At 45.7% G+C, this 25,202-nt stretch overlaps 1 protein-coding gene across 1 annotated transcript in view; it reads left to right on the top strand.

Annotated features, from left to right (window-relative positions):
* Positions 1-9,989: 9,989 nt before the first annotated feature.
* Positions 9,990-25,202, top strand: part of LOC149341623 (transport and Golgi organization protein 2 homolog) — a 48,475-nt gene continuing 33,262 nt past the window's right edge. Inside the window, exon 1 of the mRNA XM_089543732.1 lies at positions 9,990-10,332. Within this exon, the coding sequence (XP_089399858.1) occupies positions 10,191-10,332 (142 nt within the window). The 5' untranslated portion in view covers positions 9,990-10,190. The remainder of the gene's footprint in view (positions 10,333-25,202) is intronic.

Below are 25,202 nucleotides of genomic sequence, written 5' to 3'. Positions count from 1 at the left end.
CCTGAGGAGCGCCCCAATGGTCGCAGGGCAGAACAATGCACGGAGCGTAGCATTCATCATCGGTGCCTTTCCCATGACGTGTTCGACTGTTGGTGGCTAATGAATATCCATGGTGGTTATGCGTACTGCACGGTATTCAGAGAACTGCAGGGAATGGTAGCGGAGTGGAATTTAAATCCACTCACTCAAGTTTCGTAAGTGAATTGGGGATGCGAATTGAGTGCTCATTTGAGGGCGATGCAGCGAGAGGAGAAAACGACTCCGAGCGATGGTTGGCACAGGACTTTTATAACGTCAGTATTGCTCTGCTTTAAAGTTAATATCGAACCCTCACATTTTAAAGCGAGAGGCGTCGGCGTCTGTGTGAAGCCTACACCTGCCACCCGAGGCAGACGGCGTTTATTTTTTTATTTTTTAATTTATCATATACTGCGGACAAACTACGGTCTAAGCAGGAGAGACAGAGCACAAACAGTAGGTGAAAAAACTGCGACCTTGAGAAAAATAGCATTTCAGTTGATAAAACAGATACCACATATAGATAACGCACACTTACAAAAAACCAAATAAGATGCACTCAAGCATAAAGAAGCCACACCGGAAAGGAAACAATGCGCAACGTTCACAACATCGCGCATAATCGACAACGCCAAGTGGCGGTTCAAATCACTGATCGGGAGAAGTAGAGAAGGGAGTTCCTGTTCTCCACCGGCCACTTGCACCTCTCCCTGCTATAACACCAGCTATAATGACGTACCAGCTATAATGGAACACCGGTACTATCTACTTGGCGATGACACTTCAGTGTAAGGTGATAGTAGCTGGCTTCTAGTGGTGACAGTGGCTTAGTGAAGTTACAAGTAGCAGTAGTGGTCGTAGTGGCGCAGCTCCAGGCTGCAGAACGATAGCACAATGGAACAGGAGGTAGAGAAGAACGTTCTCGCATTTTCTCTGCGTCAATGCAATAGATCGCCTCTCGATTTTTTCTTCTTCGGGTTAACAGTAAAATCAGCCTCGGCGGACGCAGGATCACACAAATTAGGCAGCAGAGCAGCCTTCCCCTGTTAGGCATGGACAATGTCACAAAAAGTCTTTTTTTTTTTAACGAGAGATTCGAAATAAGAAATCAGGTGTAAAGAATCTCTGAACATAGATGTGGTGCACGCCCTTGGAAAAATGTCTCCGTGAATCGCACCTGGTCGGGAATGCATCGGAATGATTTTAAAGACTGATAGCAGCGAATGCGCTGCGAATTCGTAGCTATAGTTTAAATTTTAAATTTCTGCGGCTGGAAAATAGTGGATTTTTGCCCGCGCTATAGACAATGTGATTAAACAAACAGCCATTTATCGCAAGTAGAAAATGGTTAATTGACTGTGTCTGAGCGCATCAAGTCAAGGACACAGTCTGTGGACCTCAAGATGAAACATTAATTGACCTTCTTGACCTGTATATGTACAGCCTTCACAATGTAACGATCTTGGTTCCAACTCTGCGAAAATCTCAATGTGACAATCTTATCTAAACGCAGAAAATGACCAGCCACCGGACGAAAAAGCGGCACATACCTGCACTAAATGATTTTAAAAGCCGTGAAATATATCTCGGAGAAAACCTGCGACTTTGTTAACATGGCCATGTCTGTGCTCCACATCTATACAATGGCTGTTTAGCAACGACTGCAGGATGTGCTCCACAAAGAGAATGAGCCGAGTGCCACCGAACCAAATTGTATAGTTTAAGGATGAGAACTCAGAGGCGCGCAGTTTTACAATTAGAGAAAAAAGAGAGGAGGGGGGCGGCAATAATACGACACTGGCGTGCGAGATGTGAAGCGAAGGTTTATTATTCTAAGCATTCCTATCGTGGTTGGTTTGCAGTAGAGGCACGCATACTAAGGTGCTCTTATCAATCAGACAGTGTATTGCCGGGGTTAAGGTTAACTCGTGCCCAGACGCAGCGATGGCGCTACCCACTACCCCTCGCTCACTTGTGTTGACGGGGCGCGCCTCAAAGGACAAACGTGACCGGAGTCAAACGGAAGAGGAACAATGGACGCTGGCAAGAACAAAAGGTAGGAAGATGACTAACGGGAACCATACCGGACTGAGAGCGCCACATGGCGGCGATACTGGTTCAGCGTTGCTGGACATTTTCTCTATTCAGCAGAGACAGCAAAATGTCGAAAGTACCACGCTCCATTTCTCTAAAACCGCGCAATATCGTGGAAGCTAGAGCCGAGATGAGCTGATCACAGGCCGAATTTACGAAGATTACTTTCTTTTTTTTTTCTATGGGGTGGGAGGATAAAGAAGGGCCATGATTATGCGTTGCCCATCTACTGGTTACTAACGGTTGTTGACAATACCACAGGCAAGGAACTAGTTGCTAACCAAGTGTTGTGTGAACAGCTTCGGAAACTAGGAGTCAGATCCACTTTTTACAGGGCTGCAGCGTATTAGTGGGATGGGTGCAATAACCTCATGTAGCAGGCTTTGATGACACACTGAGTAACAGTGCCAGCTCCCTTACCTAAGGTAAACCTTGCATTCACAGTGACCTTGACTGCTGAGAAGTTGCGTCACCCTTGTGCCGTTTAACTGAGGCTGAAACGGGACCGTGGAGGATTCGATAATGAGGCTACCTTACGGTGCTTCACAGTCACCACAAGGGCTTGGAAAAGAAGAGTTCGGTCGAGATCAGTATGACACAAGCGAAAGATCTCATTTTTCTGTCACTCAGAGTGTTCAGTATTCGCGGCGACACAGTCAGCGCTGTCCTCGAGAACGCACTCAGCACAGCCGTGTGTGCCACTGCCAGACGGGGCTGTGGCACACTTGGAAAAACTGAGAAAATTGTGGTTCCTGAAATTCCCTTAAAAGGAGGGAAAATTTCCTTGTCGCCAAGTTTCTCCCCTCTAATTTCCTGAAAAAGAGAAAATTCTCCGTATAAAACATCACTGGCTTGGGGGCCTAATTTTTATTCTGGTTTCCTAAAAAAATACATTTCTGCTTAAGTGAAAAGGCAAGCAGCCGTACAGCAAGTCCCAAAGAGGAACAGTAGCAGGTTTTGTTTCTTAACCAGCAGCCCTACGGTAATGCATGAATGATCAACGTAAACGCATGTTTAATCATCACCGTTTCTATAGGGTACAAGAAAGCCCTCATCAACTATGCCCCCGAGCCGTATAAGTTATGCAAGATGCAAGACTTCTGAAGTTCAAGCAGACGAGAGCATACAACAGCGCAGCCCACTCCGTCAACACTAGCAAATTCTATTTACTCGCTCCCCGGTGAGTATGCATTCAACAGAATTCAATGCATTCAACATGTTACGTAAACACCCTAACAACCCTTCAGGATGGTCTGAAATCTCGCTTTCTGACACGGAAGACTTTGAGAAGTTCCCGCCCTTGTGGTGTTTTTCCTCGTTTTTTTTTTAAAGAAGGAACATTAGAAAGCGGACTAAACGTCCATGGGCGACAATAAGGAACCAAATGTTCATCCCCTCCAAACGTTGTGACGCTCAGTGGTAGCGCGTCTCGCCTTTTCTTCGCCTGATTTTCATCTAGCCATACAAATTTTCCCATGCTAATGCAGCCTTGTAAACACGGTGACGCAATTGCGGCCTTTGTGGAGGGGCGTATCCTGCACGGGCCTCTATTCTGCTACCCTAATGGGAAGGCTAAATAGCTACAACCGCGTGCAAAGGTAAGCGCAGTCTACCTGTATGGTTTTAACTTTGCCTGTTGGAGCTCCCCCAGCTTTAAGACTTTCTCATAAAGCTCGATGCCACAAGATACGTTAGCTATGCTCCTGATATTAGTTATTTCATTGCTTCTGAAAGTTATGAACAAACTCAAATATGTGTTAAATGGGCCGTATGCAGGAACTCCGGACGTCTTTCGCGTTTATGAAGAAAACTATGGCATTTTATCGAGCGAGACCCTGAAGCCAGCAGCATTTCTTTAACAACTGACGCGCCTGCAAGAAAATCAATGTCAAAAGCAATGGCCATTGAAGCTATTTAACTAATGGAGAAAGAACGATTACAGTTTTCTGATAATCTGCGCTCTATTGCAGCTCCGTAACTAAAGAAGACGGAACAATCACAGTTTTCTGCTAACCTGAGCTCATTGAGTTCGTCAGGGTGTATAAAGAGTGAAATGAAAAGCTACCTGCCTTGGCTGAGCGAGCTTATACATCGCATTGAACAACAACAACAACAAAAAAAACAGGGCGAATTGAGACAACGCTCGTCTTGTGCGTCTTCCTTCGTCCCAGTCCCAATTCGCGCTGTTTATAAACTCTACGCATTGCCAACTCACCCAAGTTTCGGTTTTAGCTTATAGTGCAGTGGAAAGGCACAACTTTAACTGCATCGTAAAAAGCTACAAGGATATGAACGTTCCAGGGCTGAATGCACAATGAAGACCTGTTACCGAAATTCATTCACCAGAAGCTTTACTGTTTTTCGTCGCGGTCTCGCATGCAAATTAAGGACGCGACTCGCATGTGCACCGCCACCTCAGTAACCAAGCGGAGTTAGCACGCTGGAGGACAATTACAAAGGAGCTGCCGGCCTGCTCCACAACAGGACGCACAACACGACGACAGGAAGGCTCGCCGGCATACATTGTCGAAATGGCAAGTTTACACAACAAAACGCGTCAGTGCGTTGCGAACTCAGAACAGCGTAGGAGGCTGCTCAGCGGGGCAGCAGGAAATTAATTTTACGGAACCGAGCTTTGCATTTGCTCTAAAACACAGGGCCAGCTTCACAGAAATGGAGCCATTTTTCGCAAATATTATTTTTCGATTCGACCTTATCCTTTGCCTCTTTGCCTTAGATCAGCCTGGCCTTTGGCAGCGGAGCCGGGGACTGACAATGCTAACTATAGCTGCTCTTACGCCGCAAACAGCAGGTATGGAAATCGCATGCGAGCAAAAAGAGAGAGAGAGAGAGAGAGAGAAAGAATTGGGGAAACATCGCTACGATATACGGCCTCTGTCGTGCTCTGTTGCGTGTAATGTCTCCCTGTTATCAGCCTCCGTCAGCACTATGGGCAATCTCGGTATGTAACGAAGCAACGGTTAAAGCAAGCGCCGTGGTAGGCGCTATGATTGTTCCGTTCGGTGAACAATAATCGAAAGAGCCAATGAAAAACCTTAAAAATGGCGCCAGAAAACCACGGGCTGAATCATCATAGCCAGTCAGGCGTTAGAACGATGCGTGATTGGCCAGCATTTTTTTTTGTTTTTGCTGTTGTAGGGCAGGCTATCCCGACTACCAACATTACGTCAGTGACGAAGCTTTCTAAAAATACGCAATGCTTCAATACGCGGCTCGTCCCGTCATTTGGTGGCACGACCTCCGGCTTCCAGTCCGGTACCAAGAAGGGGTGGGACAGAAACTGAGCGCTGGTCACTAGCGATAACCACAGAGCCGGTAGCAAAGACACCGACTTGTCATGGACCGAGTTTAAGCTCGCCGATAACTTGGTTTGGTTTTGTGGAGTTTAACGTCTCAAAGCGACTAAGGCTATGAAGGCTATGAGATAACTCCACTTGGCGTCCTAAGTCTTCCAGCTGTTCCAACTCGGCCTTCCCGCTCTTGGTCTTCGAAACATAAACGTACCAGGGCTCCGAATGGTACGTGTCGTGTCGGAGCGATGCGACGCGACAATATATGCAGACTTCATGAGTTGAAACTTGCCTTAATTAGGCCGCCCAGACGACTTGTTGACATATTCTTCCTCACAAGAGCGTGCTGGGAGCGCCGTGTTTTCATCACGGCATTTCTTTTTTTGTGCTCCGTTTCCGTGCAAGAACAAGCCAGTCTGTTTCGAAGGCCCAGTTGCGAAACACTAGAGGGAAAGACGGGAACGGGACAAGAACGATAGCAGCGAGCACACACGAGGTGCAGACAACTCACGGACGACTAGAGATAGCGAGCACGTGCCTTGGCCGTGTTCCCTCACTATTATTTCACCCCGTGTGGGACCACTGGTTCAGAAAAGTCACGGTAGCTGCAGGCTATGCGCAAGCAGAAAGGAGGCGGTAGTTTGGTTGGCGGTCCTTCTGGTAACAGTGGTGTCGCGTGATTTGAGAGCGAAAACTTATCTGCTAGTACAACACTGTATGTTGCGTTAGTAGTGTACACAACGTTAAGAACTTTGTATGAGAAGGATAAAAGGCGAAATGTTTGACGTAAGTGGCGTGACAAGACTTTGGTGGTTTAAAGCACAATAATGACAAACGCGCACTGCAGCGCTCATCGTTCGCAAAGGCCTGAACAGTTCGGATAGCTGGAACTCCCGCACGAGAAAAAGACAATAATCTTCTTCCTTCCCCTTTTTTTTTTCACTTTTTTTGCGAGATTGCCGCCTTCGGCTATCATGTTAGCACAAACTAATTATTCTACGCATTTTACTGGTACAGTAAAACCCGAAAGGTTAATCGCTTCGTGTCCAGGCTGTCTTCATCAACTGGTATGAGGCTTCTTAGCCTGCACATTGGAAATGATAGTTGCTTTTAGCGCCATGATGTTTATAAATCATCGAGCATGACTCGATGAAAGTATACTGTACATTGATACCAAGAAAGCCACTGTTTGTACTTTCTCCTTCCGATTACGAAAGCCCTCGTGCTTTATGAGAGACTCCCTTGATTGACAGATTGTGGCTGTGTCTCTCGTTCCTTCTCTCTTCCCTCTTTAATCTTCTCATTCCCTTCTCCTGTGCAGGGTAGCCAACCAGAATCATTTCTGGTTAACATTTCCGCCTTTCCACCTCTCTGTATCTCTCTCTCGTGCTTTATAAAGCCCAAGTTTGCCGATCCGAGTTTTCTCATGCCTAAAACCGACTCATACCCTTATCTATAACAGAAATAAGTGCAATTAAGCGAAAGGCATTTGGCAGTATAAAATGTTTCCTCGTAAAAGGTACGAAAAAAATTCTGAACGTTTACGTTGTAGCGTCAATTACGAAGTTCACTAATAGCTAGCATAAGCGTCATGAGTTTGAAAAGAAGAAAAGGAAAAAAACGAAAAGGAAAGGTGATCTATTGTAGCGCTAGCCGTCGAGGACTCTGGGGCGTTTACAGAATTCTTAAACTTACATTTGTCGTTTAGTTAAATAAAACAAATCAAAATAAATGCTATACTAAATAAAAAATACCGGCAATAAACTAAAATGCTCCGAAAAATTGAAAATGCACAAACATTGTCTGGCTCATTTTGGAACAGTTATGAGGTCACAACAAATATAAACGTCAGTTACATTGTTTTTATCGAATATTATAAAATACTTATTGATGGAAAAAAAAATTCGGCGCAGCCACTTCAGACTGCTTACGTGCGGGAATGTACTGTCCCTGGCTGCATCGTTTACGTGTAATGTTCCTACATGCATTAAATTTTTCTACGAGTTTAAGTTTCCGTATTGGTTGCGCACCTGGCAGCAAACGTTCGGACCCTTTCGCTGCACGGCGATGAGGTTGGCCGAGTTTGCATGTCGTGGACGCAAGACGTAGACGTTTGGTTGTATGGGATACCTCCCCCCCCCCCCCCCCCCACACACACACACACACACACACTCGTATGATACCACCCGCAACGGTGTACGACAAACTGTTGCGGCACAACTTTGATGCGAATGCTATGGGGAGAAGTGGTGCCACATGGAGGTCGGCCAATAGCTATATGTAACCAGCCTTTTAAAAAAGACGAAGTGCCCTAGTCCAGTGAAACCAACTTATGCTTGTTCAGAGTCGCTTGGCTTAGTGTTGAGTATTTTTTCGTTCTTGAAGGTTAATTAGTTCAGCTTAATTAGCTAACTTTTCAATTATTGACTTAGGAAGAAAGTGTCAATTAAAACGTTCTAGATCACCTCGAAAAACCGCTAGTAGTGCTGCTTTCATCAAGGTACGATTTACGTAGCTTTATTTCTTGGCCTTAAGAGAAAGTTATCATGTGACCACCTGCTCGCTCACATCTCTGCACCAATGTGCAATCAAAGTCTCATCGAGGAGAGGACTTCAGAAAAAACTGTTTTTTATTCTCTAAGGCGCGCCTTGGGACGTTGAAGTGGCATCGTTGTCACGTGGAAACTTTTTGTTATAGTGCGAGTTACGTTTAAAGGCCGGTTAAAAAGCTACTTTACGTAAATAGTACCTTGCCGCAAATGTTTCAATCAGCTGTTTTTCAAAGCGATCTACAACGTTTCCACTGACACTTTGTACCTCAAGTCAATAATTAAAAATTTATCTAATTAAGCTTAACTAAGTAGTTAACCTTGAAGCAGGAAAAATACTGCAGTCGGATAGTCTGATGTGGCGGTGCTTGGTTTGCTGTGTGCGTCATGCGGCTGCTTGATGACGTCGCCCTGTTTTTCTTGTCATCGCTGGGATTTTCTGTACCACCTGCGACACACACGCCCCCTGCTTTTCTCGTATTGAGACTTGTAGTGTTTTCTTATTAACATCTTGAGTAATGTGACGCACAGTATATTGACTACGACTATTTGATTATGCAATGGTTATGGGCGTTGCAAAGATGTATAAAGGATTTGCGTAATTTTAGTTGAACCTTATACAATAGTTATTCTGGGCGTAGGAGTATTGGCGAAGATTTTATTATAGAGTTTTGGTTCGATTTCTTCATACAATAGTTATTCAAGGAATGGCTTGAATATGTCACGGGTCATTTGAAGGTGTCAATTTTCAGATGCGTTGAAGGTCCGCATCTGTGTTCCGGTGTTCTCGGTGGTAGGTAGACCTTGAAATATCTTGATTATTTGTTGTTTTACTTGCATAATGATCCGAGGAGGCTTGGCTCTCACTGGGAATGCTGAAAACGTGGAGAGAAAATCAAGACACCTTATTATAATTGGGCACTTATAGACTGTTGTAAGAAGGGTGTATTTGTCTTCGTTGTGAAGTTTTGTTTGCATTTACCTATTAGAACAGGTAGACTGCTACCACTGGGGACCATGATTCCGTGCGACGTTCACACGACGCTCGAGCCTATATATTGCTGCGCGCTTTTCAATAAACGCTCTTCGTTCGTCGTCCACGTCTGGTGCCAGTCATATCAACTGTGCTTCCTGGTTAAAATATTGCCTTTTAGCACATATGTATAATTTGTAATTGTTCACAGTTTAACTACACTTAGTTGATAAACCTAGGGAAGGTAGACTGCGGTAATGTGCGAATTCATTAAATATTTTTAATGAGCGAACAAAATATGCATTGGTAGATGATATTTTAAGAATTGTTATTTTTAAAGCTTCTAACTATGGAACATAAAGCGTTTAACTACGGATCAGATTTCAGGTTCGAATCATGGCAGGCTAGTTTTTTCCCTTTTACGGCTGCCTGCAAGGGGCGGTCACGTGACTGCGGAATGACCGAAGCCACGCTGTAGCAGAGGATGTACCAGTAATAGTTCTTACTGCAATCGAGTAGTCCTTCCAGTATGGAGCCTTAGGTCGCACACGTAACTGAACTGCTTTTCACTGAATTTTATTTTCCGTTCTCTTTACGGAGCGAAGCAAGGACAATGGCGAAATAAAAGGCTGAAAGGCGAGAACTTCACCTCGCTTGCTTCCGAGGTTAGGGCGCCCGTACAACGCAAATAACGTCTGAAGAACCGCTGAGGAGCACTAATCATTTCCCTCTACTGAGCCACGACAGCAGATGTGCCCTTCCTCGGCCAACCTTGAAATGCCATTTCGCAGACATTTCGCGCGTGTCGGGCCGGAAAGAAAGACTGAGCAAACAGAATCTCGCCTCCGCTTCGGACGCTCGAGAGCCACGCGTCCCGTCGTCTCACACATCCCTGCTCTTCATCTCAAGGGCAGCCGCGCTGGACAGAACAAACTGAGCGCGCCGGCGCGCGATTGGCCGGTTGGCGCGTGACGTCACGCGCTGTCGTCTGCTTCAAAAGTGGCAGACGCGCGCGCGTGCCGAGGAGAAGAGTGGGTCGGCGAGAGTAAAAGGGGCGCCCGTCTCGAAACCGAAAGTGCGTCCGGTATTCGTCTCTGTCGCGCAGCCTCACTGTGTTCAAAGAAGAAGACATTGGAAAGCGCATCGGCCCGGTCCCCCCTCCGTTTCTCAGCCTCTCTACTGGCTTTCGTTTGCTCCGTTTGACTTGGACGTCGTTCGACTGACTGATCGCTCTCTGAGACGACGATGTGTCTACTGTACCTGTTTGTGAATCCTCATCCCAAGCCGGACGAATATCTGCTCGTGATGGCAAGTGTACGGGACGAGTTTTTCGGCAGGCCCACCAGCGGCGTGCACGTCTGGGAGCGCAACCCACAGATCGTCGGACGTGAGTGGGACCTGTTCCTTTCTGTTTCTCCTGGCTTAGGACTCTTTTAATGCCACCAGCCGTACTAGAGGAGGAGTTGCTTTTATCTCTCACTTCGCGAAACACTTACTGTGAATGGAACAGGCGCGCAAAATCCTTTTCATAAAATCCTGAGCTGAATTGTCGCACGCATGAGGCACTTGTTATGCGCGCGAAGTTCTTTCTATAGGGTACGCTTAATATATCTTGCTGCCGAACAGAACCAATAATATATATGAACGTAGCACACAAACTCTAGCTTTCTTGGGCGCAGTAGCTTGCGGTATTAAATCTCGGCAACGACGATTTTCTACGAAAAGAAGATACAATCGTCCAATCTTTTTTTATTATTTTACAAAACCTGAGCATCATGGAAGACTCAATGAAAAATAAAATGCATATCACTAGAATAGGGCATATGGGTAAAGAAAAGAAGGCAAGCTACAGTCGGTGGGAGAGAGGGGAGGGGGGGGGGGGGCAATTTTTTCTGTTGGAACACCTCTTCTGCTGATGCTGATGCCTGAAGATTCTGGAAATCGCATCTTCAGGCTATAGTGCCACATTTTATTGAGACTGAACATGCTGAAGTTTACTGTCCACTCGACTATACGTCTTTTGTTCTTGCCGTTTAGATTACCACCGATCGTACCAACCAGGCTTAAAAGAGAAACTTCAGGCCATCGAGCTTCAGCTGCTAAGTTGTGACTTCCGCATCAAGATATATCTCACAATGAGGAATCATCGAAACAAAACGACGTGAGACACAACAGGTCGAGCTCATGGGTGGAAATTTAGACAAGCACACAAACCTTCCTAATGGTCCTTCGACTTCATTTCGTGAATGTACCAAATCTGCTTCATCATTTCGCCTCCCCAACATACGCCATAAATTGCTCTGAGGCCGGCAGTGGTGGGCGGGGTCTTCTTACAGTCTGTATAAAAAAATATTCTCTACACAGAAAGTGAGCGACGCACTATCAAGGATGAAAATGACATGAAAAGGTAACGGACGGTGAGAGCACTAAAGAATCGAGGAATTATTTCCCCGCACGAAAACAAAAGTTCAAGCTGAAAGATAATCTGATCATTCAGTTCATTATGTTTCAAACATCTTGAATAATGCAGACAATAACAGCGTTCATGCACTAATAGCAACCATGTATAGACCTTCATTACTGTACATATGTAGTTCATGTTACTCTTTGTGCTTCCTAGCGAGACCCAGGACTTTCCTTGTATATTATACGCTCGCGAGTTAACCCTCACGGATTAGGTTCAGTTGTTTTCATCGAGCGCTGCAAACCGCACAAGATTTCTTCACGCACAACGGTACTTTTCTTGAACAGGTTTAGCTACAGATTTTCATGCACTTTTCATCTAGTACTCCTCAATATTTGGCCTCGCTAAAGTTCTGCCTCTCGCCATTCCTGCAAAGCAACATTGTTTTTATTTCTTTTTTCCCTATCGCCTAATCTAAAGTATGTCTCCATTTCTCATTCAAGCCCTGCGTGTTAAGATAGCAAAAATATTTCTTCAAGGGGAACCTGCGTCGTTCAACTTCTCATGAAAACTGCTCTTCTCAGATTTTTAGCCTCTCGTGTCCTGCCAGCTCCGTCACTGACATCGAGAACCTCAGATTTCTACTTTCTCAGGAGCTAGGTTCCAGGGGTTGCCTCTAATTAAGCTGGGACAGCAATTAATTTTTTGACATAATCCAGCTATATTGCTATCCAAATGTCGATTAGCTACGGTCCCTGCCTTGATCAGTGCAGCTCCGTATTCGATTTTTAATTACGGGAACACTCTCACGTCAACAGCGGCTTAGGCTACAGCCAATCTTATGCAACGTATGGAAGGCATTCAACTGTTTCATTGTATTTTATTTGCATATAACTTCAGTGCAAGAAAACACTTCGACTCCTTCTTATCGCTATGACTTTGCCTATATAGGCGGTGTTTGTAATACGGGAGTAGTTATTACTCATCAGCATCCGCCCAAGCGCAGCCAAACGGCTACAGAGAAAAGCTATACTCAGAAAAAAAAAAAGCTTTCAGAGAAAAGCTTTCTCAGAAACTTCGTAGTCAAAGAAAAACTCGTCCTGGTCCGGAATTCGAACCCGGCACCACCGACTGTCCGGGGTAGTCACGCGATCAACTGAGCTAACGAGTACGGCCAGTTGATGATAGGGCGAGATCGCAAAGTGGGAGCAGTGTTTCTCCAACAGGCGGCGTTTCCTGTAAAAAAAACAAAAAACAACAACAATAACCCTCAAATAGATGCGACTCGCTGTAGACGAAGCATGGACTAATGGCCTGTCCGCAATCGCTACACACGTTTCTATCCAAAGGAAGACCTCTCTACAAAACCGCTACGAAAGCGGACGGGTCCGCGCCCACTTCATCCGCCTAGCGGTGCCAGCCACCGTGGTTCGACATGTTCTCGCGCACCGCCTTTCGCTCAGCCGTGGCACACGGTGGCAGCGGGCGTGCGCTTCCGCAACCGTACGTCGGGCTGTCAGCCAAGTGATGCGGAGATAAGCGAGACACGGGAAGAAACGCGCGACGCGAAGGCGCCCCATTCATTGCAATCTAGGAAAAAAAACTGGGAGACAATGGGGCCCACATTCATCGTGGCGAACGTCGCGACGCATCTTTCGAAGAGCAGCGCGCGTGTATCGCGTGCGGTATTCCCAGAAAGATGATGTCTCGTTTCTCGTCTGCATCGCACTGTCACAAGGACTGCTGTGTAAGCGTCCGAGTTGCGCATAATTTTTTTCGTGACGGCTGTTCCATACGACCGGATATTTCTTTTTCCCTGTGAGAAAACCGCAGAAACTCCACGAGAAGATATTGTATAACGAGAACTATCGGTTCAATAAGTACTTTCTTCTGGGCGAGTTGGTTCATAATTTCCAAAGGTAAAAAACTTGCGCAAACAGTAGAAGAAGAAGGAGACGGTACAACAGGACAGAGCGCTCTGTCCTGTTGTACCGTCTCCTTCTTCTTCTACTGTTTGCGCAAGTTTTTTACCTTTGGAGAACTATCGCTTTCCCGATGCCCGAGCAACGGATGGGGAGTGGTCCAGTAGTTCATACCTAGCTGGGTATCACTGACACTACCTCGTTGGATTAATACCCTCCCTTCTACTGTCCCGGACTAGGGGCTTTGGTAATAGAAAGTTTTTCACCCCCACCACCATATTCTTCATTCAACTCATGCTTCAATATTCATCCACAAAAATGTCTTTTTAAACGTTAGTTCAAAGCTGAATAAATTCTCTACGTTGCCGCAGCGTTCTACGAATTCAGTGCTGTCCATCGTGCCATGTGGACTTTGATGTAGTTTTAGTATCCGTTTGAATGATAATGACCATACTTTTAAATACTTAATAGGCAATCACTGTGAACTCACACTACTTTTTTTTAGCACATTTCGATTTTCATATTTATTCCTTTTCTCAATTCATTCCTTTCGCCTCGTTTAACATTCTGCGTCTTAAAAAAGTAAATACCTTCACAGAGCAAGAATAAAACAACATGCATAGAAGCATGTCCCTCACAAGAAATGGCATTTCGCAAAGAAAAACTCGCTGCCGACGCCAACGCAGGTTAAAGCTAATTAACAAATTAACTGAGAATTTCTCATTTCTTTGCTCAGTTATTGCTCTCTGAGGACGTCCGACGTAATGTCTAGCGCCAAAACATCAAAAAAACTAAATCCTTAATATGGAAGAATGAACCCACACACATGCGTGGGTTGTGCTTTTATTAATAAAACTGAACAGAGATCAATGTCGCAGGAAGCTTAGGCCGTGTTATGAAAAAAAAAAAGAAAGCATTTTGCTTCATGTAGTCAAACGCAAGTAAGCGCCACACTTCTCGTAGTACGCAGAGTTCTTGAACGCCATTCAGGAAGTCTTAAAACTGCGTCCTTTGGATGAAGCAATTAGAGGCTCCTTTTTGGGTGTTTTTCCGAACTAGCCAGACAGGTTTATTTTTTTAACTCTCACAAACTTATGGGCCAGGCCAGAACATGTCTACATATATGCCGTAGAGCTCAGAATATTTTTTTTTTTCAACATTCTGAACTCTACAAATGGAAAGGGATGTTGGGTGTTTGAATGAACATTCGAACTGTCCCTTCTATATACTCTGTTAAGAGATAAGGAGTTTCAGACACACTGTAAGTCGCAGCTGGAAGTGCGACTTCGCATCTCTTTGCTTCTCTCCATTTTTCTCGGAATACCGTTGATATCGACACTTTCCGTTTTTTTCTGTCGTCGTATTAAAGCAAATGTATGTTGTGTGGACCGCACTCGCACAACAAAACATCCGCGAGGTCTCTATGTGCTCAAATATTGTTATCAGGTTACGTAGGGATATAGGGCCGTACATGTGCCGTAGTTCGTCTATGTATAAAGCTCTGAGTGCACGTTACGACCGTAACCTTTCGCGCACAATCCAGCGGCGGCTGAAACAAAGGGCGAAATCATAGAATGAACTCGTCCTTGCATGCATTGAGACGCTGGTGGTTATTGTCCCGCGCTTCGTGCAGCGTGATGCGAAGAAAAAAAAGCAGAAATTACGGTTAGGTGGCCTTTAAAACCATGTACGTTTCCCTCTCTCAAATAGTTTTCGAGCCGTCCATATATAGCTTCGCTTTTGTGCTTTTAGGCATTATATTCGCCGTGAGGATCCAAAATTGGGCTCACTATGGAGCTATTATGAAGCGCCACATTTTAGACACAAAGACTCCAAAGGCAGAGAGATAATCTCCTTCTCGCATCCGTCGCCAATCACCACGCGCTGCGGGCGCCACGGCGCGCACCGATTTGGAGGAACCGCCGCCGCCGTGCCAGACGCGCGCGACGCGCCGACCTTCGGTCACGCGACGGAAGGGAGCCGTCGGCACGCGTCCCTTTCTGTTTTCGTTCATGCTCCGATGCTCCCCTTTCGGGCCGATGCATGCTTTGTTTGGCGCAAGAAGATCGGAGCGGCCGCATTGTCTTAGGGATGGCTCGTAAAGGCACTTTACTTTAACGCGACGGAAATCGCTCGGCGCACTGTCATTTGTGCTCCGAAAACGATTTTGAAAAGACGCTTTGGGTTTCATTGTCAGCGGACGACGCTGAGGGGCGCGGCGACAGGCAGCGACGGTTTCTATCTGGAAAGGAGGAGATCGCACGGTGTAACCGCAGGTCGAGTGGCACTGGCTTAGACAATGCGGTCTCCCAGAACAGCTCACAAGATAGGAATAGATGAGGCATGCAAAGCTTAAGTTCCTCCGCAGCAGGCCAAGCAATTTCAGTTTATTTTGTAATAATGCTCAAACATAAACTACGAGTTTACACACAACCAAACGGAAACTTATTTCTAATGTACGTGTAATTTCCCAGCCCCACAGCAGCCAGCATTTATTTAGCAACCTTTTTCAGACTTATGTGGTTTGAAAGGATGACGTTACTAGCTGGTGAGAGTATGACGTTGTTACCAGCTACTGAATAAAATAGCTACTGCCGTAGAGACACGTTATACATATACGTACTATGTGGAAATAAAGCCGGCGACATGTGGCACAGTTCTGCCTCTTAAAGGCCCTCTCAATAGCGGCTTTGAGCAAGTCGAGATTATATTCGCGATGTTGTTTTAATGACCTCGAAGTGAATAAACCCTCGCGGCAAGCATTCGGATCAATGCTTGCCCCATTGGGGCCTTTAAGGGAAAATAAATGATGATGATGATGAAAACGACGTTTTAAGGTCTCGCCTACTCCGTGCGTTCGCCCCTTGTTAGAGGTGCAAATGACTGCCTCCTCAGGACATAACTCATAATTTAAAATTCTGCGAGGGAACGCGAAAAGAACCACACCACCGTGCCGCAAAGTGCGCGTACCAGTAGGGGATACGCAGAAACCCGGTGACACGCGTATGCTCCTGAAGAACCCGCTTCACGAGGCAAACGGAGGCTATGCAGGAAAGCAAGCCTGCTGACAATCTAACTAGGCTCGTCAAAACTTTTGGATACTTTTGGACTTGCGTCACTGACTTTCGTCACTGAGTGATTTGGAATCGCGTCACTGAGTTCATCACGAACCACAGAACACCACACAAGGCTTCCAACCTCTTTTCAACAGCTCTCGAGGTGAAAAGAAAATAAACTTTGACCGAACTGAATCGGAATAGGGTATAACAGATCTCCGAGTGCTTTCACACGTTATTGTTGTGTCAAGGAACACAAAAACCATGCCACACAAGACCCATTCAGTTTCTTGACAGCTGTACCTACCTCGCCAAGGAAACTTCATTTATTTTTATTTATTTATACATACTGCAGCGCAATGAAGCGCTATGGCAGGAATGGGTGAGTAAAGCTATACATATATCAGGTAACATACAATGCAGTGTTAAACATAAGAATCTGCTCTGAATAAACATAAACAAAGTACAAACTACATCAACAAAACAACTACAAGCAATGAAGTAGAGGGAACAAAATAAAATAAGGTATCAGCACAAAGAGCGGAGTAAATGTTTACATTTGTGTTGCAGGAATGAATGCAAATGATGTGTCTTCAGTGGCCGCTACAAAACTTATTTAGCAGTCACTTAGTAAGGATCAATTATTTTAAGTAAGCGTGTATTAGGGCGGTTTTTGGACCTGTTGGTGGTGACGGGAAGGATGTAAGACATGGGGATGTGTCTTACACTTCAGGCGCAGACCTTTTTCTATCGCTGAGTGTCGGTGGAGAAAGGCACTGCTAGATAGGGCTACTCCAGTCAGATTCAACAACAACAAAAACAAAAAACAGCACAGTTATTTCACTTCATTTTTGTGAAATGTGCTTACAAGGCCAACTAGACGCCATTTCTCGTTCCACAACAGGCCTTCAGCGTTATTTCGTAGTTACGGACAAAACAAGCGCAGGGACCCGTATTTGTGATAACCGCCATCTTAGATGATTATTTTCTTTTCCATACGAATGGCGGCTATCGCCTGCGATGTTAGGATTAGCAAGCAGAAAGAAATGTCGGTCGGTCTGCGTTCCGTAATGAAGGAGGTGCTAATTAATGAAAAACAGGCAAAAGAAATAAATCGATGCAAAGAGCCGTTACGAAACATGGCTAATGCATGCAGTTTCGTTTTGCACAAGTTACGGGCATAAATTATATATAGCTGTGTTGCTGTAATTACGAAACCGTATTGTGTGTCCAGGCCCCAGAAGTGAGGGCACTAACCGCAGGGGTGCCCTAATGGTATGAGCATCCGCCTCGCATGCGGGATGAACGGGGTTTTCGACCCCCAGTGCCGCCGGGTACCTACCGGTGATACAACGGGTACAAGCTTTCCCCTTGGTTGGTGCTCGTCTTATTTGCGGTGAAATGCTTGGGCAATGGGTCTTTCACCACACCTTGAGTACAAGACAAAAGCTTGTGCCATAGGGTATCTTTGGTCATAGATGCCCTTGCGCCATAAAAAAATTCACCATTAGAAGTGAGAACACTGGCGCCAAATGCGGTTTGCAATGTCCCAACAGCAGAAAGTTTATCTTTCCAGGATGCTCTATGCGGGCACACATTGAATAAATTAATTTAATGGTTTAGCAAATTATGCCACACAGGTGCAAGACAATGGCTGTAAAAAATATTGCAGGGTACAGAAAAGATTGGGTCGTTTAAGCACACAATCAGCTGCACAACTTTTTAACATAGCCCACGGCATAGTAGTACGTATGCCGAAGCACAGGTTCACTGATTTAGCATTTGCAACGTTACGCGAATACGTTGAAAACGTTGAGATGGGTTAGCAAGGTGCTGTAATTTGTCGTCTTTATAAAACCCGCTGATCCGTTACATACGCGTGAAAAGCAGCTCACAAATGGTCAGGACAGAAGTGCAGTCGGATAAAACTAAAGTCTCACACATAATTCCTCCGTGACAGAGAGTAATCTACTGTAAAAGCTTTTTTTGTTACCTAAGCAAAAAGCTAACCGCATGACGAAATTGCAACATTATAAATTTTGGTGCCTCTGGCTTGTTTGGTGAGGTCAAACATGCAAAAGCTGATTTAGTTTACTGTTTTGTTTCGTCAGGAAAGTAATGCAGTACGCCGTGAACCATGGCCCATTGTTACCAACTGTTGTCCTTTATGTTGTATTATGCTGTATATCTGTCCCGCTTTACACTAAGGCATATTAAGCGTTATTACGCTGCGTAGGCGTACACCAGCGTTGATGAATCCAAGCTCGTTCAATATGTGTTCAGTGCTGAAAATTAATACAAGAATATCTCCATCTTCCTTCTGCCTAGGTCTATCCATATTCATATCCGTGCCTTTTGTTGTTTTAGAATACGTTACACTTCTAACGCGCAGACAATCATTGGGGAGACCAGAGTGAGGAAACTTTCAAGAGAGGTAAATGAGCGCAGAAGAACAGGCACTCAATAAAAATGCTGCGCCGCATTATGCTTTTGATAGCGCTGGAGTAGAAAGAGTACTGCATAAAGCCTACAGAGCCTTAAAAAAATAATAAATTCCTTGACGATCGAACAGGCAGTTCCTGACAAGCCAGAGAGAGCCGAGGAGAGCGCATGTGGGCAAAACAAGAAATTGCCAGTCAAAACGCGAAGCTTGACACTATTTTCAAGAGTTAAAAGCCAAGTCATAAAAAAAAAAACAAACCCGGAAAGCTTCGTCCAACAGTGTTTATCGATCGGCGAAATTTCGAACACTCAAGCCCGCAATACTTGCGCGGTTGTTGAAAAAGTAAAAAATAAATCAGTAGAAAACGGATGGGTTGATGTAGGTCTTTCTTGACGCCCCCTTAACCGGCCGCGACTGATTCGTCAGTGACGGCACAGTTTGAACTGAAAGGGTGAGACATAGCGAGCAAAGCGTTTTCGGCGCGCCGAAACGCCTTCCAAAGAGAAGCCAGGCGAATACAAAGTGCTGGCTGCTTGCTGCCAAAGCCGCTGCAGCATGTGACCATAAATACAGGCCGCTGCTCACAACCCCAGCTCCCCCCCGTCGAAGCCTCGGACGCTTTTTGAAACGTCGCAGCAAGCTTTTACCGGACGAGAGTGATGGCAAGGCAGGAAGTGCGACTATTCAGAGGCCTTTCTCGGCGCCCTCTCCTTTCCAACTCGGTAATCGCTTTATTCCGTGTCCAGGTCTTGTCACTTAGAAATGCGGCAGCGTGCTTGTTCGTGACGAACATTGTTTGCCGAATTTTCCGCCACCGTGCATGGCTTTCTCCTCTTAACCCTACCCTCACTGCCTTCATTACGTCTGTTGTTGTTTTCTCTTCATGCTTCGTCGCGGTAGGAAACGATATTTTGTACTCGTCGAGCGCAGTTCACCCGGGCAATAAATTGCGTTTCTCAGCGAGTGTTACAGCTGTTCCATATAGCGTTCAGCATAAAGGAGTATAGACGCGAAATTTTTGCTTGTGTACTTTCTTTTTCAAATGATGCGTTAGACGTAAATATACATGAATCACCCCGCCCTATTCGCCTATACCGCTAAATAATTTATAATTGAATTCAGTTTGTCAACCTAACGATGACTGTGACGTGTAAGGTGCGTTTAGGTCACGTGAGGCATGAAAAAAATTAGTTACGGTTCGTTTCCCATAGAGTGGCCCGTACTGTAAAAACTGATCTTACGCGCTCTTTGAAGGTGGCTGCATTGAAAACAAGGTCGCTTTTCGAAAACATCAATTATTCATTGCAACATATGACTCACTCAAAAATAAAATAAATAAGATAGAGCTCAAACCTAAATCAGAAATTTTTTGTGCAGACTTCTTATTTGCTCCAAGGGGAGCAGTAATTTCCCGCCTATTGAGTTTTATGAAGACACATCTTCAGCCACCTCTAAACGTGCTATGCCGGTGGAATAAAACGCAAACGCCGTATACTAAGAGAACATACGCCCGTGCCTTTTCTCCTTCTTTTAGAGCGAGCAACTATAGCGCAATTCACATTTCTACTTAAGCGGTCCTGTGAGACGTATTTCACCATACGGGTGCCAATCGATTCCGCCCAGCGCGCTTGAACAATAACGCATGGCAGTGTTCGCGTCTGAATCCTTCCCGGCATGCCATTCTGCGGCTTCCTCACTGAAAACGTAGCTTTGATAACCTAGAGAAGACCTTCAAACTTAAAACGGTGGCAACACGCGTCATTTTCGGCAACGACGTCACGAGTTTGAATCGACAGGCGGGAATATTTTTAAATCCGATTTTCTCGGCGATAAATGCGTGTTTTGCTGCTGGACAAACGCCAACATAGCAAGAAAGAGGCGGAGAACAAATTTTTCATGAGAACAGTAATTGGATTGAGTTGTCCCAGCAAGCTCGCATCTTTTCATGAGATTGTGCTATACCCAGTAATGGTTCTTTGTTTCAGGAGAATTTAGCATCTCTCATATCGCGAACGGAGTGCTTTTCTTACGCCAACTAGACAGCGCAGTATATAATACTTCGCAAAAGAGTGCGAGTGGTGGTCAGTCCACGTTGGTTCTTAAGGGTAACAGACCGGATTCCAAGAGAAGACTAAGAGTAGCAGGGGGCGGCAAAAAGTCACGTGGGCGGGGGAGATTAAGAAATTTGCGGGGATAGGGTGGCCGCGGCTGCCGCATTACAGGGTTAATTGGAGAGATATGCGAGGGGCCTTTGTCCTGCAGTGTGCGTAGTCAGGCTCGTGATGACGATGATGACGAAGTCCTCCATTATTATAATTCAGACGAACGTTGCCAATAGCAGTAATGTCAATTTTATTTCTGTCTTAATGTCTGGCATACTGTACATCTTCGAGGCCGAAAGGTATTCATAATCCGTAGCAAAGCAGACATTTGGGCTAGTTGGTGTGAATTCAACTAAGGTTTATTAGAAAAAAACAGACAGAATATATACAGTAACCACCCACGACTGCGTACGTCATACCACAGGGAAAACAAACTACATAAACCTTAGTTGCGAGTCAGCGCTTGTAGTGTCTCCCCTCCTGTTCTGTGTTTTCTTAGTTTGCGCTGTTTTTTCCACCATGTATTCATAATCCCTCGGGTGTTTATGTGACAAATCCTTGTAGTATTTAGACGTTACAATTTCTGAGCGTTGTTACAAGTTGTACGAAATTTCGTACACGTTTGTAAAAAAATGACCGTTCGTGTGTGTTGCGTTGGAAAACTAAGGAATTGGCACTTTTGAGCCTTGTATATACTGTTTATGAAGGAACGTAATGGTTTCTAATCGCATTACCAAGTCGCACCTAAAGGGTAAAGCAAAAAACGCGACTATACTTCAACTGCTATTTCCGGCCGTCACCAGTGTATAGATTATTAACAGCAAAACGAAACATCAAAGTGGGGCTTTTAATCAATTGAAGCCGGCGGGTGCGAGTTTACATTGGAACGTTTAGACGTTCAGATTTTCTCCTATACCTTCGCCGACACCATGATTGACGTTAAAGGAAATGGAAATTTCTCTTCAAATGTTGTCTCGGGAGGCCTGAATGAGCCTGCAGCGCAGCAAACGGATGTGGTTGGATTGAACGTTATTTGTCGAGGAGCACGCGGGTAGAATGGTTTCGTCATTTCTTCGCACCGACTTGAAAGAAGGCGACTAACTAAAGTACCGGGAGCAGTGCGTGGGCAAACAGGATATTCTGGACAACATCAGGAACCCCACAGACGGGGAGAAGCGTGACAGCAGAATTCCGCGGCATCTTCCGCCTCCTCCAAGGTCACAATCGGGCCGTCTCCATGTCAGATGGAGCAAAAGCCGGGTCTGCGCCACCCGGCAAGGAATCGACAAAAAGAACTCAGCCGGGAAACAAAGCTAACACTCCTCCCGCCTCCGATGAGTGGCCGACCTTCGCGCTGGAGTCTCAGGCAAGCATTCAGCTGGGAGAGCGTTTGATTTGGCGTCGGTCGCTCATAACCTCCTTTTCGCGTCGCTCTTCAAGTGGGGCCGGAAAAGGGCTTCGTCTCTACCCGACAGAAGACGGGTGCGTCCGTGATTGAAGTGCGTGTATTCTCGGAATCCCCACGCGAGTCCTTCTTGCCTCTTTTCCTTTCCAATTTTGTGCGAATACAAGCCCTTCCATGCTTTGCAGCCAGTCACGGATGTGTAGTGCGCATAGTGCTTGTTGAGCTTCCCGGTGTTTTAAGAAAAGATGAGTGAATTTTAACTTGAAGAGATGCAATTAAAATTTTGCAGAGCGAATTTTTTGCCCTCCCCTTACACTCATTCTCTTTCTCTTTTAAACAATCTGCTTATTGTGCGATACCTCAAATTAAGCTCTTGTTAAAACACCCACAGTTCAACATAGAGAGTAACACGACACGTTTATGCTGACGGAGAGATGAGCAAACAAGGTAAAGTTAAAATTCTTTAAACTCCTGAGACGCTTGCTGAGTTAATGGTGTGTCTGGACCTCCCCGTGGTGCAGTTCTTGGCGGATATATAACGGTCGTATGGTTGAAACTTCAGCAATGACAGCGTCTTCGCGCGCTTGCCAAATCCTATCACGCTCACTGCGGAAACAGATGGTAACGAATTACTTTTGAAAGAAAGATTCACGAGTGATTTAATTGCCGCATTGTCATTTAATCTCAGACAAACAAAAGGCTCTCCCGAACCCAGAGGCTGCCACCACGAATTTCTTTTGTAAATCTCCTCCTGTGTGCAGCATCTTTTTATTTTCGGGGGAGCCGAAGTAACTAATTGTCGTTATTGTTCGTTGCTAGCGTAGACCCTAAGTCATCGGAAAACGGTAGAGCAGTACGTGAAAGACCTATAGTGGAGGAGAACTTCGAAACAATAACGTTATTGCAACCGTTTCTATGTTCTTCTCTCTATATTCCGCTCTCTATCACTCGCGCTCTCTGATAAAGCCCAAGGAAGCACGCAGAGTAGGAGAGCGCGAAATTGAAGCCCAAATCAAGCCTCTTGGCTCTCCGTATCGGCTCTGTGCAGCTTTGCATTTCCTGTGGAAAGTATTTTCGTGTAATTCAAAAATAAAAAGCGCAGTGCGGTTCGAGTTTCGTATTAGCGGTTTCGACTAGACACGTAAGTTGCCTCAACCACCTAGCAAGCGACCAGTCGAGACATACGCGAAGACACAAGAGTGTCGGGCAGTCCCTGAAACGACTGCTAAGAATAGGATGGGTGCTATCCCAAATCGGTCTTTTAGTCGCCTGCTACAGTGGGAATATTCGAGTTATCTGTAACTGATATCGGCACGGTGTGTATGTGTCGAGATGTCGCGATTTCCGCGACAGTGTTGGGAGGAAAACAATGCCATCACAGCTCCAACCTAACAATTTTGGACGAAAGCATTTTTCATCGGGAAAGAGTTTATGAGCGCAATTTTTTCATAAACTGTAAGATTTCACTCTAACCATCAATACACCCGCAGATCTTCCTTGTACAGGCTTGTTTTTTTTTTTTTTTTGCTAATAACGCTTTTGCTGTCGTCAAAAGCGTTGCCCATTGGTTCTCTGTGGCAGTCTTAACTGCTCCATTAGGGCGATGGGAAAAGTTTAAAAGAAAGATTTTTCTACTCACCGGAAGACTGTTTCATTACTTTCAATATTTTCATAACAGTACCTTACAATGTCTCAATACTCAAAATTTTTCTCCAGAAATGTCGGACATGGCATCCGCACTGACAGCGATGACAGGGCGCTTAAAAGCGCATCGGCGTATGGTCGCTCCGCACAGCGTTTCGCTCAAGAAATTTCAATAATCGTTTTTACACTACCTGTACTAAGTTTTTTGAGGTTGAACGCACCCACGCTCAAGAAGCAAGAGTCTCTTTCTTTCGTGGTTCTCTACAGTGACGGCGTTCAAGCGCCATGAGTAGCATCCCACTAGCTTCTGTATTTCCTTTTGTGCGGCGTAGCCGGTGGTTTTTAATCTTACTGAAACAGATGTGCTGCTTTCTCTCACGGTACACTGTAGAAGTAGTGCGCGGGCAGTGTTTTGTCGTGATTGCAGCTGAAATGCCCACTCGCGCTCGAAGACGGAAAGACGACCCCGTTTCGCGCCATTTTTCTGCGTGTTCTTCGGTTCCCGCCAAAGGCGCGCACGCGGGCATGCATGCTTCTTTCGACTCCTTCTCGCTCCTCCACCCGACAAGAAAATCCGGCTGATGGTCGCCTCCTCAGAGCGTGGAATACCCTTGCCACCCTTTCTTGTGACCCCCCTGTTCCGCGACAGGCGCGAGAGTCATGCGCGCAGCCAACGCGCGACCAGATCTGACCTCTTCTACCTCTTCTTGGCTCGATCGAGGTCATACGCTTCGATGGCAATGAACGCTATTGACGCGTGCGATTGCACGCGCCGACGACAGGAGCGCTCCGACAAAACGCCTCGCTCCCCTCGTTCTGCCTTGGTTTCCGACCACGCGTCCCTTTCTGCTGTCCCCTCCCCAGCGACACGCCGCTGCTGGGAGCAAGCGTTCGTAGCACCCGCCGTGTACCGTACATATCGTCTTATTATACGCCCCCTAATACAACGCGAGAGGCAGCCCGGTGTGTAATACAAAACTGTAAATACGTCTCCTTTGATTTTATTACCAAATGCATGCGTGTCACATGCTCCCCTCCCCTCTTGTCTGTTAAGGGCTTTGTAATGGCTCCTCATGGACCGATCAGCTATTGTGGCGATGATGGTGATGTTGCTGATGATGATGGTGAGTTCTGATGATCAAACGCATTGCAGCTTGACTTTGGTGCAGCAGGTGTTTACAGTGGCTGCTCATTGTACCATATAGTTGGTGTAGATTCTGTGTGGATGAGGGTTCTCGGCACGTATTTCTGTAACAAACTGGTTTTCGTGAGTCTAGAGAG

Source organism: Amblyomma mixtum, chromosome 5 (genome assembly GCF_055824585.1).
Source record: "Amblyomma mixtum isolate Tamu chromosome 5, ASM5582458v1, whole genome shotgun sequence".
NCBI classification, from domain to species: Eukaryota; Metazoa; Arthropoda; class Arachnida; order Ixodida; family Ixodidae; genus Amblyomma; species Amblyomma mixtum.
Note: the sequence above shows the minus strand (reverse complement) of the source record. Positions and strands in the feature narration are given on the sequence as shown.